Source organism: Nannospalax galili, unplaced genomic scaffold (genome assembly GCF_000622305.1).
Source record: "Nannospalax galili isolate Female #2095 unplaced genomic scaffold, S.galili_v1.0 scaffold1486, whole genome shotgun sequence".
Taxonomy (NCBI): domain Eukaryota; kingdom Metazoa; phylum Chordata; class Mammalia; order Rodentia; family Spalacidae; genus Nannospalax; species Nannospalax galili.
Genome location: NW_008355165.1, coordinates 43,508 through 62,016, shown reverse-complemented (window position 1 = coordinate 62,016; position 18,509 = coordinate 43,508). Strand labels below are relative to the sequence as shown.

General features: G+C 38.1%; 1 protein-coding gene across 1 annotated transcript in view; it reads right to left on the bottom strand.

Moving 5' to 3' along the window:
- The window catches only part of Pgm5 (phosphoglucomutase 5), a 202,345-nt gene that overhangs the window by 159,674 nt on the left and 24,162 nt on the right, over positions 1 to 18,509 (bottom strand). Inside the window, exons 3-6 of the mRNA XM_008852279.3 lie at positions 13,387 to 13,533; positions 8,207 to 8,332; positions 5,473 to 5,663; positions 4,765 to 4,919 (exon numbers count right to left, since the gene is read on the bottom strand). Of these exons, the coding sequence (XP_008850501.1) occupies positions 4,765 to 4,919; positions 5,473 to 5,663; positions 8,207 to 8,332; positions 13,387 to 13,533 (619 nt within the window). The remainder of the gene's footprint in view (positions 1 to 4,764; positions 4,920 to 5,472; positions 5,664 to 8,206; positions 8,333 to 13,386; positions 13,534 to 18,509) is intronic.

The window sequence follows — 18,509 nt, the reverse complement described above, 5'->3', positions numbered from 1 at the left end:
CTATCCAGCTCCAAGTTCTCAGATTCTACAGATAGTCTATCTTTGCTTCGGGTTTGTTTCTTTTTTCTTGTAAGCAAAGGTGAATGGAATCACCCTACTCTTTGGTGCTACTAGATAAGAATTTTAAACAGCTTATCATGAACTTGATGTCAATAACAGCTGGAGAAGTGAAGTGAGAGACATCCAGAAAAGTGATTCTCCTCCCTTCTGGTGGATGAATACAAGGTCACTTAATAAAAACCAACTACATCTCTAATTATTCTCAGTAAACAATTGGAAAATTATACATATAAAACTACTCCAGGGGCTGGAGAGATGATTCAGTAGTTAATGGGACTTAATGCTCTTCTAGAGGGCCCAGGTTGAATAACCAGCACCCACATTAGATAGCTCACAACTGCCTGTAACTCTGGCTCCAGAGGATCCAAAAACCCTCTTCTGGCCTCCACAGGTACCAGCACAAACATTGCAAACACATATAAATAAAAATAATTTTTTAAAAAACAAAAAATTATTTAAAAGAAACAACTCCATTTACATCAGGATCAAAATATAGAAATAGAAATAAAGTTAATAAAAATTTTGAGACATCTGTACTAAATTATATGTAAGATAAATAGAAGAAAACCTATTTAGTAATATATACCACATTTCTGGATTGGAAGATTCGCTATTAATAAAATTGATAATGGCCCTATAGATTGAACACAATCTCAGTCAAGATCACAACAGGCTCTGGTATGAACTGATGCATCAATTCTAAAGTATAAATAGAAGCCAGATGTGGTGGCACATGCTTTTAGTCCAGCACTCAGGAGGCATAGGCAGGCATATCTCTATGAGATAGAGACCAGTCTAGTCTATATAGTAAATTCCAGGCCAGCTGGAGATATAGGGAAACCCCGTCTCAAAAAGACAAACAAACAAACAAACAATAAATAAATAAATAAATAATAATAAAAATGTGTATAAAAATGGAGAAAACCTAGGAATTATCTATGTATGCATTTGACAAAGAAAAAAACACTACTGGAGAACTCATCCAATTTCACTGTAATATTTTCATAAGAATCAGCAAAATGAACAGGATAAAGATTTCTGAAATAGACCCACATATTTCTGTCCAACCAGTTTTTTTTTATTTATTATTTTTATTTTATGTGTATGCTTGTGTTGCCTGCATGTAGGTAGGTGCACCTGTCATGCAATGCCAACGGAGGTCAGAAGAGGCCATCGGACCCCCTAGGACTGGAGTTACAGACAGTTGTATGTGGGTGCCATGTGGGTGCTAGGATTCGAACCCAGGTCTTCTGCAAGAGCAACCAGTGTTCTTAACCGCTGAGCCATCTCTCCAGCCCTCAACCAATTTTTAACAAAGAAATCAGTACTATTTGGGGGAAAGAAAATTCCATCGATTAATAGGTTTGGAGCAACTGAACATGGGGAAATAAATGGGCCTCAATTATTATTTCCCACAACACATAAAAATAAACTAAAAATCGGTTTTAGAAGTGCAGCTATTTGAAAGGAAACATGAGGAATATATATTTCTGACTGTAGAGTAAGTACTGCTCATAGAAGACAGAGCATATATAGTAACAGTAGAATGAGTTAAGTATAAGAAAAGAGTAATGAACTATATTTCATAAAAATTTAGAACTTCTGTCCACCAAAAAACACTAACATGAAAAAGAGAAAAGCTGGGGCTGGGGAGACAGCTCAGTCAGAAAAGTGCTTGTCTTGTAAGCACAGGGACTTGAGTTCAATCCCCAGCATTCACATTAAAAAGCTGGATGTGGTCGCATACTTGTAATGCCAACCCTGGAGAAGCAGAGACATGAGGACTCCTGAGGCTCACTGGCTCTACAGTTAGAAAGAGCTCAAATGTCTATCAACAGGGAGTGGGAAAAACAAATGGTGATATTCTTATATATTAATGTGCTACACAGTAAGAAAAATTCCTGACACGTCCAGTGATGTAGATGAATCAAAACACCTGCATACTAAACAAAGAAAGTTATCAACAAAGTACTACACGGCATAGGATTCTACTTATGTGATCTTTAAAACAGGGAAGCCTCCTCTATCATGACAAAAATTATAGCAAGGACTGAAAGAAGTACAGGAAAATTTGGGGAGTCATGGGAATATTCTACACCCATCTTCAGGCTTTCCAGTGTGCATACCCTCAGTTCACTCATACACCTCAGCAAACCCTCAGGCATCTCTGTAAGTAAGCTCAGTAAATTCATTGGTTCCCCAGGAACTTTAATCAAACATTGGTTTGACGCTAGAACCTTAGAAGGGGATAAACACTGCTTAGTATCCCCAGGAAAAGAATTCTCACAACAGATGGTAAATTTATTTGTTAATGTTATTATGGCTCATAAATATTAAAAAAGAAAATGAGAATGTAAAAGATGTTAAAAGGATATGGGAATGGAGATATTTCCCAAAATAGACAGGAAAAACAAGAAAGCCTAAGCAAGTGATTAAGGTCTATGTAAGTTTGCTATGATATATAAAGGATGAGACAAAAATAATATACACATAATCTTAAAATTTCTAAGGTCATAGTTTAGTGAACTAGTCTAAGGAACAAAATATATATCTAATCAAGGTTTATCTGAGAATATTTGGTTTTTGCCCAAGCTTTATCTACATAGCACATGGTGATTAAAAGCACGAGACTGGTGGAACTAACCTTCTTGGATGTTTAACAGCCATACTTTGAGGCCTATACTAATCGGGTCAGAGGGACTTAAAGGACCGTTTTTGCTCCTTGTCCTCCAAGGTCGACTAAGTTCCAGGGCACTATGGAGCATCTCTCAAAATGTCCTGTAACTGTATTGAGTCACCTGTTCCCTTGTTCAGGGAGGCATGTATACATTTTTAAAAAATCATTGAATTGAATTTTTAAAATTATGTATTTCACACTATATAAATTTTACTTCATGAATGATTGAATAACATCACCAGAAAACAGTGACACAATCTAGAAGGTGGGACTCAGTAAGACAACTGACCAGATCTCTATGAACATCGCTGTCAAAGGGCAAGGATTGTGCTAGTGAAAAAAGATTAAAGGACATAAACAGATGCAATGTAAGGCCTTAGATGGGATCTTACTTTGGGAAAACCTTAAAAGCATTTTGGGGATGCTGAAGGGAAATCTAAATCGATTTTGGTTTTAGAGGATAAATAAAAAGTTATTAATAGAAAGTCAAAGACTATTAATGGAAAAGAAACAGTAGATTACAGCAGTATAAGCTTTCTGATATGTTTTTGATATTACATATGTATCTTAGTTACTGTTCTGTTGCTGTGATAGAGCCCGTGTGGGTTCGTACCCCACTCTCGGTACCAATGTCTGTATTGGTTACTGTTCTGTTGCTGTGATAGAAACACCATGACCAAGGGAACTTATGAAAGGAAGAGTTTATTTAGCTTACGGTTCCAAAGGGGCAGGAGTCCATCATGGTGTGGAGGCATGGTGGCAGAGGTGGCTGGAGTAAGAGCAGAAGCTAAGCATTTACGTCTTCAAGCAGGCACAGGAAGCAGAGGGTGAGAAGAAATCCACAAGGTTTAAGAACTCTCTAAGTCCACCCCCAGTGACATGCTTACTCAGGCATGACTATACCTTCTAAGACCTCCCCAAACAGCACCATCAACTGAGGACAAAATATCTGAATACTTACAGCCTATGGGAGACATTCTCATTCAAACCACCACAATATGTACATTATGTATATCATCTGTACATTTAGATTATATGTATACAATATATGCATAGAACAAGACCTAGTAAAGAATATCAATTTTCCTCTTAGCACAGGTAACCTAGGGAGTAGGTGTGATATTCCCACCTTCCCAGTGAACTTTCTGCAATGAGCATGCTCTGATCCTATAATAATATATGCTGTTTGAAAACATTAGATTCAAGAATGAGGATGTAGCTCAGTTGTAGAGTGCCTAGAATCTGAGACCCTGGAGTTGAGCCTTAGTCCTGAAAAATACACACACACACACACACACACACACACACACACACATATGTTTAAATATGGCTCTGAAATGGATTGTTTTATAAGACAAAAGACAACAGGGCTGAGTGGGGTTAGGAAGAAGAAACCTAATGTTTCTAGAGCTCCTCCTTAGTGAACCTCCTGCTGGGGTGTTCTCCATGCACCATTTCCTTCTCACAGCAAACCTGTGGCATAGCATCCCTGTTTTCACTCCTCTAATAAGGTGCACAGTATAAGCTGACCTCAAACTATACTCTTCATTTCAATGTATATGTACCTTTAGATTTAGGAAGATATATTACAAAACATTTATAAAATATTTACTATGCTCCAATTAAATATATATATATGTGTGTGTGTGTGTGAACCAAATATATCTATTAAATGAAAAATAATTAACAATAAAGGAATGCATAGTACATGATTCCACTTACATGAAGTCTGGAACAGGCAAACACCTGTGGGGATAGCAACCATCATCTCATTTCTACCTCATGATGATCCATGACAGATGGTACCATCAGTACCCCACTTTACAGAGAAGAAAAATAAGACAGATCAAATGAAAATGAGGAGTCCAACTCAGGCCACCTCATCCTCACACTGCTACGCCACACCGTATCTCTAAGTCCCCATGCATCAACCAGCTCCTGGGGAACAGGGAGAGTGAGAGCCAGCTGCCCACAAAGGCATTACATAGGAGGTCCACAGGGCACTTTACAGTGGTGTCCTTGCTTACCTGTCCAAGGCTGTGCTGGTTGGCATACTTCTCCCAAACCCTCGAACCCCCATCTGACGGAAATATGGAATGCAAGAGAGGTTGGCAGCAATGATGGCCAGGGAATCAGATGGACTCACAAAGAAGCCATTTTGGCCAAGGATCATATAACGGTCCTGTGGGAAGGAATGTGTGAAAATTATCAGGCAGAAGCATCTGCTGCTCACAGCCAGTTCCCATCATTAGCACAAACCACTTTCCTGCCATTTAAGCAACCTGAAACAGTTTGAATGAGGCCAAAGAGAGCATGGGAAACCATATAAATCCCTCCATATCAGGGGCCCAGAATCTTGATACAACCAGAACATGTTCCACCTGTTGGACAGCTACTTTGGGCTTCAGTGACCTCCAGATTGAATTCCTTGCTCCCCCAAGTAGAATAGAGAGAAGCAGTTACTGATAAATAGCTGGTTGCTAAACATGGAACTTTCAACAAAACCAGCTATAAATGAAAATTTATTGTCTGACTGCTTTTCAAAGAAATGATTTCTTAATAACATATGTTAATCTGAAGCTAAGAAAAGCTGTGCTGTTTCCCTACAGTATCTAGCCACTGACCAGCAAAGCACATACAGAGCCCCACACCCATACATGTCCATTCCAGGGGTATTCAGTAATACATCCATCACATGATCAGAAGGTCAGCAGAATTAGACCCTTCCTGCTTACCCCATCAGCATCAAATGCAGCTCCAAATCCATATTCTCCCCCTTTCATGGCTTCCAGAAGGGTGGTTGCATATGTCAGGTTTGGGTCTGGATGCTGCCCTCCAAAGTCTTCAAGTGGAACACAGTTTATGGCAGAATTGGCTGGGGCCCCCAGTTCATCACACAGAACTTTTCTCACATAGGGTCCCATAACTTAAAAAAAAAAAAAAATGGCAATAATGTAAAATACTTGAAAGATCCTTGTTCCTGGATATTTTGTTCTGATGAGAACAACAAAGTTCATTTAATAGCCCAGAAGAAAAGAGTAAGTCATACAGTCTTTTCTCAAGACACAACATAAAATAATATTCATATCAACTACTATTTATTTTGCATCTACTATAAGGGATTGCCAGGGACTCTATTAAACAAAAGATGTCAATAATTCACTTAGATGAATTTTTTTCCTTGTGGTTTTCTAAAACATTGCTTTAAGAATATCAACTATATAATTACGATTTATTAACTGATGATTTTATGTATTAGGCACTTTAAACTGAACATGTGCAAACGCACTAAAGGGTTCTAGCAATTCTCTTTATGCAATTGTTTGGACATTGCCAAATCCAAACACTGAAAACTCCTGAAGCTTCATATAAAATTAAGCACATTTTGCAAAATAAATGCTAATCAATCATATTTTTCAGCTCCATGGAATAGGATGCCTAACATCGAACACTCATTTTAAAAACTGAAAGGATTCTATTGAAAAGATGCAAGTAGCATTGTTCTTATATTCCTGGGCCCTTATGTAATAGTGGGACAAGTCAAATCCACAGATGAGTAGAGAGGTAAGCCCAAAAGAGAGGTGTCATCAGATGTATGCCCACGAAATAATTAGACCCAGTGACTTAGAGAACAATGACCATAGTGAGACCTCTCAGGACTGAAAGAGAGGTGTCATCTGATTTATGCTCATGAAATAATTAGATCCAGTGACTTGGCTAACTGTGATCGTAGGTGAGGAGAACATGAAAGAAGAATATAAATTTGAGAGGGGAGTGGTAGGAGGGAACCATACAAGTGGAAGACATTGTAAGTAAAGGAAGAGAGCCTGAGATAGAACCCAGACAAATTTGGGGACTATCATGTCCTCCTCTTAACTGAAATGTATGTTAGGTGGCTGTCCTTTGTTTGCCCCCAGCACAATATAGTTCTCAAACAGCAAACATCTCTTCATTTTCCCTGCCCAGTACCCATGTCCCCTCCTCTAGTAGCAGCACTTGTGTTTGGAAAAATCATGTCCTTTTCCATCTCAGTCCCTAAAATTGGGATACAACTAAATCCCACCACCCCAAAGGCTAGGGAGGTGACCAATCCTCCAATTCTCAGCCAGTGTGAATGATTCAGAGATGGGTTTACAGCGCAAGCCAAGTGCAAATACAAAAACAGCTCAAACTCTTCACAAAGAGAAGCTGTCTTTTCCCTGGGCCAGATAATGCTAAGAACTTGAAAGAGCTTTTCCTGGAGAATATGATCAGCTTAATAGGAAAGAACAAAACATCCTAGCCACAAGCCCTCAGAGTAAAGCCCAGGTAGATTCAGACCCACGATGTGCTCAGAAGTCTCAAGCAACATTGAAAATGGTAGGCAGTCAAGGAACACCAACATTTTGAGAAATGTACTAATTATGAGTCAAAACAAACAGAAAAGAGAATTCTTCAAGAATTAGAGCTTATACACAGAGAAGTACAGTAGAGCACAGTAAAGTGTAAGAAAGTTGGACAAGACGGGGCAGAATGGCTGAAACGGAAAAGACTAACACCGCCAAGAATTGGTAGGAACACAGAGAAACTGAAATCGTCCTCATTTCAGGTGGTATAAATGGAACAGCTACTTTGGAAAACCATTGAGTTTGTTATGTAGTTCAGCATGTTCTTATCATCTGATTCTGCAATCCCACTTCTAAGACTGTATCCAAAACAAATAGAAACACCTGTTCCCATAACATGTATCTTTGTAAATATTATTAGTACCTTTATTTGTAATAGCCAAACTGAAGGAGAAGAAGCTAATTTCTATCAACCAGCAAATGTATAAACAAACTGTGGTATAGGGATATGATGGAATACTACTCAATAGTAACAAAGGACAAGTAGAAATGTATATGCCATGAATATACCTTTTTAAAAAAACAGTATACCGAATGAAAATTGAAGAAACAGACTACAAATTTCATTCTATGAAATTTATATGGCTTTCTGAAAAAGGTAAAACTATAAAAGTATGAGAAAGGTGAGTGGGTGCCAGGGGCTGGTGATTGAGAAGGGAGTTGACTCTAAGCGTCCTGTAAGAAGCTGGTAATCAAAAAGGGAAAGTCAAAAAAATTGTGCATTCATGCAGGGAGATAAATACCAAAAGAAATCACTAAAGGAACTGAAAAGGGTTGATGCTGGAGAGTAGAACATTGAAAGAAGAAAGGAGCTAGGAATAGATTTTATTTTTAAGTTAAATCTTATTCAGCTATTTAAATTATGGAATATAATATATATCAAAAGTCAATAAATAAGTAGTTTTAATCTACTTTACACTCTCACAGGCATAACCTCAAATTCATTTGTTCAGTTTTTGTTTGCGTTTACACCAAAAGAAAGACATCAGAGTCCTGGAGTTTTCTAGAGCATTCCATATATCTGAACATGTAGAAGTCTCCTCAAGACTTCTCAGTCACTGTTTGTAGAAAAACACAAGCTCACCTCCATGCATGGCATCAACTCGGATCTTCAGCTGGCTGGGCCCAGTCAGCAAACTCTTGATGGCATTAAAGTCAAAGATGGTCCGAAGGAGGTTGAGGTAAATATCTACAGGGTCCACAATCTCCACTGATAATGGGAAAACAAAGGAGGATGTCAGTGACCACACCCAAAAAAGAGACTTAGAAGCACAGTAAAGAATTACTACCCTAGTGACATGAAATTCTAATCAAATTCTCATCATAACCTGCATGCTACCTGGGCAAGGCACAACCAAAATGCAGCAAACTTTTCAGACAAGTAACAGATGCAAATAATACCATAATAAATTCTTTTTGCGGGTGAAAATTGACCATAAGAATAATTTAAAGATGCGAACACTGTCACCTCTCCCACACCTCTCCAACACTTCTCCCTGAGATGCACACGTGCCAAGGCTATCAAGCATCCTGCATATCAGGTTGTCCTTCCTGTGGAATTGGCCAAAGAATGACTCAGTTGGTGTGAAACACATGAAGGAGTGACCACAGCAGTGGCCCCGGCTTTCCAAATGTCATCGTGCCCACTCAATCTAAGTACAGAGTTAGTGATGCATGCTGGATTCCTGAGTTTGCATTAACTCTCTTCACGTCCAGTTTAGTACCTAATTACCAGGTGAATGTCAAATATCTGAAAATCCTCAGTAAATACAAGTGCTCTCCAGGGTGTGACACCACCAGTGACCAAGAATCCCAAAGAAGTCTTTGCCATTTATTTAATATATGAAAACTCAGAACACATCACATGTTTCAAACATCGATCAGTACATAATTAATGCTCAGAAAGTACTTCTCCTAGAAGTAGTAAATATATGAGTTTGGAGAACTAAAATTTTATACAGGAATAAAACCCTACTTTTTAAATGTGTAGTCAAATGTTTAAACTTATATATCTTGTTTTTCAATTTCATTACTTTAAAGTACTAAAATACTTAAGCCTACGTTAAAGAGACTACCAAATACCCTTCAATAATTTTTAATACATCAAGATATATAATTTAATATATGACATAAAATTATGCCTTCATCTGGCCAAATACACATCTCAAAATACTTTCCTTATATTTAAATTAATATATGAATATCCATTCAAATAAATTTAATTGCTTTTTAAAATATTCTGTTATTTTTATGTGTATGAGTGTATTGCCTGCATGTATGCAAGTGCACCTGTGTCATGCAATGCCTGCAGAGGTCAGAAGAAGGCGTTGGATTTTCTGGAACTGGAGTTAGGGACAGTTGTTAGCCACCATGTGGGTGCTGGAAATCAAATCCAGGTCCTCTGCAGGAGCAGCCAGTGCTCTTAACTGCTGAGTCATCTCTCCAGTCCCATCAAATTTAATTGCTTTTTAGGCGTGTGGACTATTTTTAATTATCTTCTGAAATGAGAATATTAATTAAGAAAATAATTTTATAATATTTCACATGAACTGTGCCTCTAAAATGGTTAATCTTGTGCCCTAAATGCTTTAGAAGTTTTACGTACTCTATAACATAAGATACTTTTTGGGAATTTCATTCCAGTCCTTCAATTCTTGAACCATTTGCCTAAAGACATTTGGTATTCACAACAGATGACCCATACTTCAAACACAAGTATGAAAAGCAAGGAAGTATGAAGTCCAGGAAAACAAAAAGATGCCTAGCTCATGCTTTTTGACACTTTAAGGTGAGACACCAAGGACTATTTGCTTTCAGTTAACTCGGGCATTGCTCATCACCCAAAAGAGCAAGGACAGAGCACATAAATTATCTCAAATGACTATCTCCAAAACATTTTGGGGAGCCAGGAAACCCTCCCCTACCTCCAGGCTATCACCAGAAGTTTAGAGAAGCTAACCCATGAGCAATGTAACTACAGCAATGAGTCTGAAACTGAGCTCACCAGAGTCAAGTCTCTTGGAAACTATAAAAATTATAAGGATACCAAAAATAAATAAGATACAGGCAATTTCTTCTTGATGGCAATGCTTGATATTTCTCATTCATTTTATAGCCCAATTCTTCTAAACATATGTAGTCAAGCATGTTTAAATTACTTTGTTAAATACAATACAGTTGCAGTTGTATGCAGTTGTCTAGATAGCCCACGTGTGTACATATGCACATGTGAGTGCCCTAGACTAACTAATTAACTAGATTAATAAAAGAAGGCACTGATCACTGATACAATAGTGGCATGAAGGTTATGGGGATAAACAATCACTTTTGGATTGGATTTGAGGCTTGCACTACAGGAAGGAATTCATGCCTAGTACTGTAAACCTGGTTAAATGCCTCCTGGTTCAGGAGGTCATAGGCCCTGGGGGAAACCTGCTGCCTTTGTCTTGCTAAATGGACATGCAATCACACTGCTTTCTTTAAAAAAAAAAAATGTGTTTTCTTATTTTTTATTTCATGTGTATGGGTGTACTGCCTGCATGTACGTAAGTGTACCCATGTCATGGAGTGCCCACAGAGGTCAGAGGAAGGTGTTCGATGCCCTGGAACTAAAACTACAGATGGTTGTTGGTTGCCATGTGGGTGCTAGGAATCAAACCCAGGTCCTCTGCAAGAGCAGCCAGTGTTCTAAACGGCTGAGCCATCTCTCCAGCCCATACTGCTTTCTAAATATTTATTTTTTATTTTTTAAAAATATTTTATTTAATATTTTTATTTTATGTGTATGAATGTTATGCCTACATGTAGGTAAGTGCACCCGTGTCATGCAATGCCCACGGAGAACAGAAGAGGCTGTTGGCTACCCTGTAACTGGAGTTATAGTTGTTAGCTGCCATGTATGTGCTGGGATTTGAACCCGGGTCCTCTGCAAGAACAGTCAGTGTTCTTAACCGCTGAGCCAGCTCTCCAGCCCCTAAATATTTATTTTTGTATTCATAGATTAGTGCTGTTTTCAATCTTGACTGGAGGAGTTTCTCTTTGCAGCAGTGAACAGTTTCTGTAGAGACTCATAACTGGTCAAATGCTGAGAATAAGTGACTATTGAGTGCTCAGTCCTAAATGGGTATCTTTATCAGCACCCCCACCAAGGCTCAGGGAACATTTGGGAAAAGGGGCCAGAAAAAATGTAAGAGCTGAAGGATGAGGAGGAGTGCTGTGAAATGATGTCTTCTGGACATGACATGACCATTGAACTCATGAACTCACTGCAGCTATGGTTACCTGACAAAGCCTGCAGAAGACCAAGCCAACAAGATCACTCAGCATTCCAACAGACAGCACTAATTGGGCTCAGTGGTTTACCAAAAAAAAAAAAAAAGAGGAAAGGACATGAAGGGGAGAGGTGGACAGATATGTTGGGGTGTGAGTACGAGGCAGTAGTTGTAGGTGTATGTGATCAAGATATTGTTTACATGTATGAAATTGTCAAAGAATAAATAAAATATATTCTTTTTGATAAATGGGCACTGTTGCTTCTAGTGAGTGTCATGAGATTTCAGTAAATGTCTGCTCACTGAGAAAAAAAAATCAACTCAAAACTTTTCAAGAAAGGGGCTGGAAAGATGGCTCCGCAGTTTAGAGCACTAGCTGCTCTTGGCAGAAGACACACACGGCAGCTAGCAACCGTTCCTAACTCCAGTTCCAGGGGATCCAACACCCTCTTCTGGCCTTTGAGGGCATTATGTAACACTGGTGCACTTATATACATGCAGAATACACTCATACACATAGAATAAAAATAAATTAGATAAAAAACTTTTCAAGAAAGACTTGGTATCAGTAGCTCAGTACTGTGACCTTTACAAAGTCCATTTTAAGCTTTTCTCTGACCTTAAAAAAATCATGTGCCCAAGAGAACAGGAAGTTGGGAGGGTGTGAGTGTGCAAGGGTGTGAGGTGAATTGGCAAAGCTAATTGGGGGGAGGAGTGGTGAGTGAATATGATCAAAATGCATTGTACACATGTATGAAATTCTCAAAAAATTAATAAAAATATTATATTTTTAGCCGGGCATGGTGGCACACATCTGTAGTCCCAGCACTTGAGAGGCAGAGGCAGGCAGATCTCTATGAGTTCAAGGCAAGCCTGGTCTACATAGTGAGCTCCAGGCCAGCTGGGACACAGGGAGACCCTGTCTCAAAAAACAAAACAACACAAAATATATATATATATATTATATTTTAAAAATTGTGTGTCCATAATAATTCATCTTTTTAGTAAAATTAAATTACTTGTAAAATAAAGACAATATTGTGACACAAACTATATTCAATTTTATTGAGGCAATAAAAGTGTAAAACGTGTTAAATCTATTTTTACCTAAAGGCCTTCTATAAAATCATAACTGGATAAAGTGGGATGAGGTACACACAGGGTACTAATGTTGTTATATGATTCAAAATTAATCTGTAAAATAATAAACTGTGTTCATAGTTCTTCAGACATTGTAGTCCCTCTACAGTATAAGATAATATTTGTCAAACTCACTCTAGTTCTTTTATTTTTCTGAGACAAGTTCCCTCTATGTAGCCTGGCTGGCTTCCAACTTACAATCTGCTTTCTTTAGTCTCCCAAGTGCTGACTGAGTTTTGTGCCACAAGGCCAGGCATGGCTCTTTAATTCTTTAACCACTTGCTTAAATATATTTGGTAGCTACTGAATTCCCTTGTAAAGTCTCCTAACACAGTGCTTGCTTATAAAGCAGGTGATCAATCATTGCACATAAAGTATGGTAAACTACATGGTTCTGGCTTGGCAGAGAAACTCCTCCCACAGGAAGTTTAGTAGCCCATTGTCTTGTTAGCTCTCTTCCTAACTAAGGTATTCCAGCATCTTCACCCTAATTCCTTAGAAATCATTCAAAGACAAGTTTTGGCAATTCACAGTCTACTTTGCGTATGCTATAATGGAGTCAACCACACAAATTTTCCAGTACTGAAAATGATACAGAATTTCATAGTTCATATCTAAATGTCATGGCTGCTCTAATTTTCTCTGTATCACATACAATTTCCACCTGGTTATCCAGTGGGTAATTCAGTAATTTTTATGCATATACTCCTGTACAGAAAACACTGATCACCAACCAGGGCAACCCCACTCCCAATCCATGCAATCCTAGATTCTAGCATCTTCACCCCACTTGGAAAACAGCCCCATCCATGACATTTTTTCTGACTTCTTCAAAATATGTGCACTCTGTTACCTCTAAATGGTTTGAACTTGTTCTCCAGGTCAAATTCTTGTCTTCCTAGCCGAGATAGGTCAATTCGAAGATCAGGACATATGGCGTATTCCTCAATTGTTTTGCTGATCTGATAGATTTTGTCTGAAACAACATCTGGGGCAGGACCTAAAATTTGACACCCAATATATATTTATTTTAAAGTCAAGAATTTCAGTCAGAGAAACATTACTAGTCTCCTGCACCAGACAGGAGATATTCATTTGGCCTCTAAACAATGAACAAAGATTCACAGTTCAGTCAGCCTGAGTATTTTACAAGCTGCATTCATTCACTGCAGAAGAAATTTGATCATACTCCTCTGTTGTGTAGACTAACTCACATGTTTGTTTGTTTTAATCTACTACTAAGCAATGATACATACACCCTAAAAATAGTTTCACACCTGCTAGGGAGACCCGGTTATATAATCAGCTTTATTCAGGATATGATGCACAAACAGGATATGCTTTTGACAGCAGTGAGAGATTCCATATTTAAACCAGCTTCCCAAATGCACCTAAGAAAAATAAACGATTTTTAATCCCAACTCGGCTATCTAGTTGATATGTGAGCTTATTCAGGTGAATTAGTTATTCTTCCCAATTCATGATCTCTATCACAACTTAGTTTTTAAAATGAAGGATAACTAAAAATACTTGATACATTTCCTCAGATCAAGCTGACAACAGCAAAGAAGACAAATATTTCAAAATAATTGAGCACAAATGGCTCCATTGGTTTTCTCTTGGCTTTCTCCTCTTTTTTAACATGTGTATCTTAACTCAGGGCTTACTTGTTCATTCGTTTGTGCTCTGAACTGAGTCTTCTCTCCTGGTCAAGTTTTCTAATCATCTCACTCCTCGGTCACCTCATCAGTTTGTTATGAGAATTCAAAGGGACAATGTATGACAAGTACTGTGCGTGTGACCAGCCTTTTATGGGACTAAAAGTTAGTATTTTTACTACTTTCCATTCCTCAATGCTTTCATCTTCTCATGTGCTGAAAAATATATTCAGAATAGTCCTGGCCTCAAAATATACTTTAAAAGCAACTTGATTCCAAATGTGTCCCATTTCCCTGTGCCTACTAATACTAAGGCCAACTTTTATATACAAGGTGTATCTGTTTAATGCCATCAGAAGAAATAGATGCCAGTGACTTTGGCAGGATATTGCATTGAAACACACTCGACTTTAGATAGGAAGAAACCAACTGGATCGCCCCATGCTATTAGGAATGTTAATGCTCTGAACAACATGACGACTTGCAAACATGAAGAATTAAATGTTAGAAGGATTTTCAACCTAAGTAAAGGCTCAGTGATGAGTACAACCATACCCCCCATCCAAGGCATAACCTGAAATTTCATCTACAAGTGGGTATATAAATTGCTTTGGCTTGGATATAGTTTGTGTCCATAAAAGGCTCACTTTGGTCCCCACTATGATGGTGTTGATATGGAACAACCTTAAACCTGCAGAAAGTGGTTAGAACAGTGGGAGTACCACTCTAAAAAGAGATAAACGTAGTTATTTGGTTATTACCCAGAAGAGCACACTGTTATAAAAAGAGCAGTTCTAAGACAGATCGATAATTGATAAATAAGTAAATAAATAAATAATAAAAATAAAAAGTACTTAGTCAGGTGTGGTGGCACACACCTTTAATCCCAGCACTCGGGAGGCAGAGGCAGGCGACGGGTATTGCAAGATATGGGTGCACTTACCTACAGGCAATACATGCATACATATAAAATATAAATAAATAAATAAATAAATAAATAAATAAAAAAGTACTCTTGGTCCCTGAGTTCCTTTGTCTTCCTGTGTCACTATGTGACTGTCTCTTCCTCTTCCATGTACCCCTCCATGTCATCCACCATCTTTTGATGTAGTCAGAAAGGCCCTCACCAGAGGCCAAACAAGACTGGTCTACATGTTTGCCTTTCAAAACTGTGAGCTAAACAAACCTATTTTCTTTATATATCACCCAGTCTTGGGTGTTCTGATACAGCAACAGAATTGGACTAATACACAAATCATACTTTTCTCCCTCATGCCTCTCAGGATATAATAAAGATAGCTGAGATTGTTATAAGATATGGAATCAGGAGCTAATTTCAAATGTCTCCTTGAAATTCATTATTTCATCTGGCAACATATATATTGTGTTTCTCTACAAAATACCATTTTCTGACTCTGGTTTCTGGTGTTACCAGTCTATGAAAGTCTTGGCAACTGCATAGTTGATATGAAATCCTCAGAAGTTACTGTAGCATGAGATGTAGGTCACAGAGAAGCTTTATTGAGTGAGACAGCACTGTTCTCCACTGGTTTTCAGAATGGGGCACTTATATAGTATTTTTATTTGGTTTTGTCTTGTAAATGAATTTTATTATATATAGTTAAGGCTTACAGCATGACTTTAGGAGATACATACACAAATAAAATGAGGGCTGGGCAGAGAGCTCAGCTGGTAAAGTGCTTGCCTTCCGAGCATGAGGACCTTGGTTATAACCCAGAACCCATGTAAAGAGAATCAGAAAAATTAAAGCTGATATAGTGATTCATACTTGAAATCCTAGCACTGGGGAGGCAGAGACAGGCGGAGCCCATGGAGTCCCTGGCAGGCCAACCTAGTCTATGTGGCATGTTCTATGCCAGGAAAAGATCTTGTCTCAAAAAAAGGGGCATCACCTGAAAAATGACACCTCAGGTTGGCCTCTGGCCACCACATGCACACACATGCATGTACACACACACACACACACACACACACACACACACACACAAGAAATTGGTTACTATGGTAGAGCAAATTAACATCAATTATAAGTAGTTTCTGTGGGAAAAGTGAGATCTAAAAAACACCCTAATACAATAAAATTTAATTATCAGTACCCTCATTCTGTATTGGTCTCTAGACTTGTTCATCCAACATTTCTACTTCTTTGAGTCCTCTGACCTCTATTTCCCCATTTTCACCCCTACGTGCCCACCAGCCATGGTAAGTGCTGCTTCGCTATCTATCTCTATATTGCTAGTGATTTTGTATTCCATAAGTAAACAAACTCATGGCTCATTAGTATAATGTCCTCCAAGTCTATCCATGCTGTGACAAATGGCAGGATATTCTTTTTAAAAGCTGAATAATTTCTCAACTCGTGTGGATCCCAATTTGATTAACCACTCATTTGTTAATAGACACTTAGGTTGTGTCTATATGGCTACTGGAGACAGTGCCATAATTAGCTGATAGTATAGATTTCTTTGCAGTTTAGTGACCCAACATCTTTGCATATAGAACCAGAAGGACAGTTTGCTCATTTTTCCAAATTCTTTAGGCTCCTCCGTGCTACTTTTCTTAAGGGCTGTACCATTCTACATTCTCACCAGCTATGCTTGTTTCTCTTCCTCCCTATCCCCCAAACATTTATCTCTTGTTATTTTTACAATAGCCATCCTAGTGCATATAAGACGATATGCCATATGATCCTAGAATTTGATTTTATTGCCTAAAATATGGTTTGTCTAGAGAATGCTCCATGCATGCTGGAGAAGAATGCACAGCATGACCTACTCATAGCTTCAAGCTCCATTTGGTCCAAAGTACAGCTTTAATGTGTCACTTTCTGTTGCTTTTCTGTCTTGTCGATCTATCCATTATTGAAAATGGGATACTGAAGACCCCTACTATTGTTATACGGACATCTTTCATTTCCATTAAGATTTGCTTCATATATCTAGGTGCCTCAGTGTTGAGTACACATATATTTATAGTTGCTATGGCCTCTTAGTGAGCTGATACCTTTCTCACAACATAATGACCTTCTTTTTACCTTGCAATACCTTTTTGACTTGAGTTCTATTTCATCTAAGTATTACCACCATTACTTTCCTTTGGTTACTATTTTTAAGAAATATCTTTGTCCACCTTTCACTTTCAGCCTGTATGTGTTCTTAAAGCTACAAAAGGGTCAATTGCAAGCAGCATAGAGTTGGCTCTTCTTTTTACTCATTTAGCCACTCTGCATATTTTAACAGGAGACATTAGTCCATTTACATTCTGGGTTATTACTCATAGGTAAAGATTTACTCCCAACACTTTGTTAATTGTTTTCTGGTTGTTTATAGACTTTTGTTCTTTTCTTCCACTCTGTGTCTACCTTTGTGGCCTGGGGGAATTTTCTATAGTCCTAAACAGCTTTGATTCCTTTCTTATGTGTGGGTTTGCTGTAGTCTTCCTCAGAGTTACAGAGTATGTATGTGTGTGTGTGTGTGTGTGTTTACCAGATAGTTTACTGTTTAGATAATGAGGAAAATGGCTGAAAGAAGGAAAAACAATAAATTCTCCTTTACAATGTGTCATTTTGCCTGGGGCCAGGAATAATTCATAATCATAACTGGTTTTTTATTAAAATTCAGTTTATACCCTCAGATTTAATGTTCTAGATTAAAAGAGATTGAAGAGTCATAGCAAACAAATGCATAGTTCTGAGATGCACATTTGTTTGAATAAAAGGGCTACAAATAACATTTTGAAGATCACTAGGAAACATGACTAGAGATTAGGTTTCAGATGATACTAGAAGATTAGCGTTATTTTTGTTATGTATGTGTGATGGCTAATCTTCATTGTCAACTTGACTGGATTTGGAATCACCTAGGGGACACACCTCTGAGCATGTGTGTGAGGGTGTTTCCAGAGAGGTTTAATTGTAGATGAAAAGCCCACCTGAATGTGAGTGATACCGTTCTATGGGCTGGGGCCCCAGACTGAATAAATCAGGAAACACAGAGAAGCCCACTGATCACCACCAGTGATCAGAGGCCTCGTATTCCCACCTCCATGTCTTATCTTCCATGTGGACTGTATACTCTCAAACTGTGAGCCAAAATAAACCCTTCTTTCCTTAAGTTCCTTCCTGTCAGGTGTTTAGTCACAAGAAGTAAGTAATATAGCATGTCACTATAGTTGTACATGAATGTCTTTCTTCTTAAGATATTAATACAAAAATATTTAGGTATGAAATGTCTTCATGCTAAAAATACCTCCAGAAGAAAAATGATTAGCAAAATGAAAACCATAGTAATGGATACCT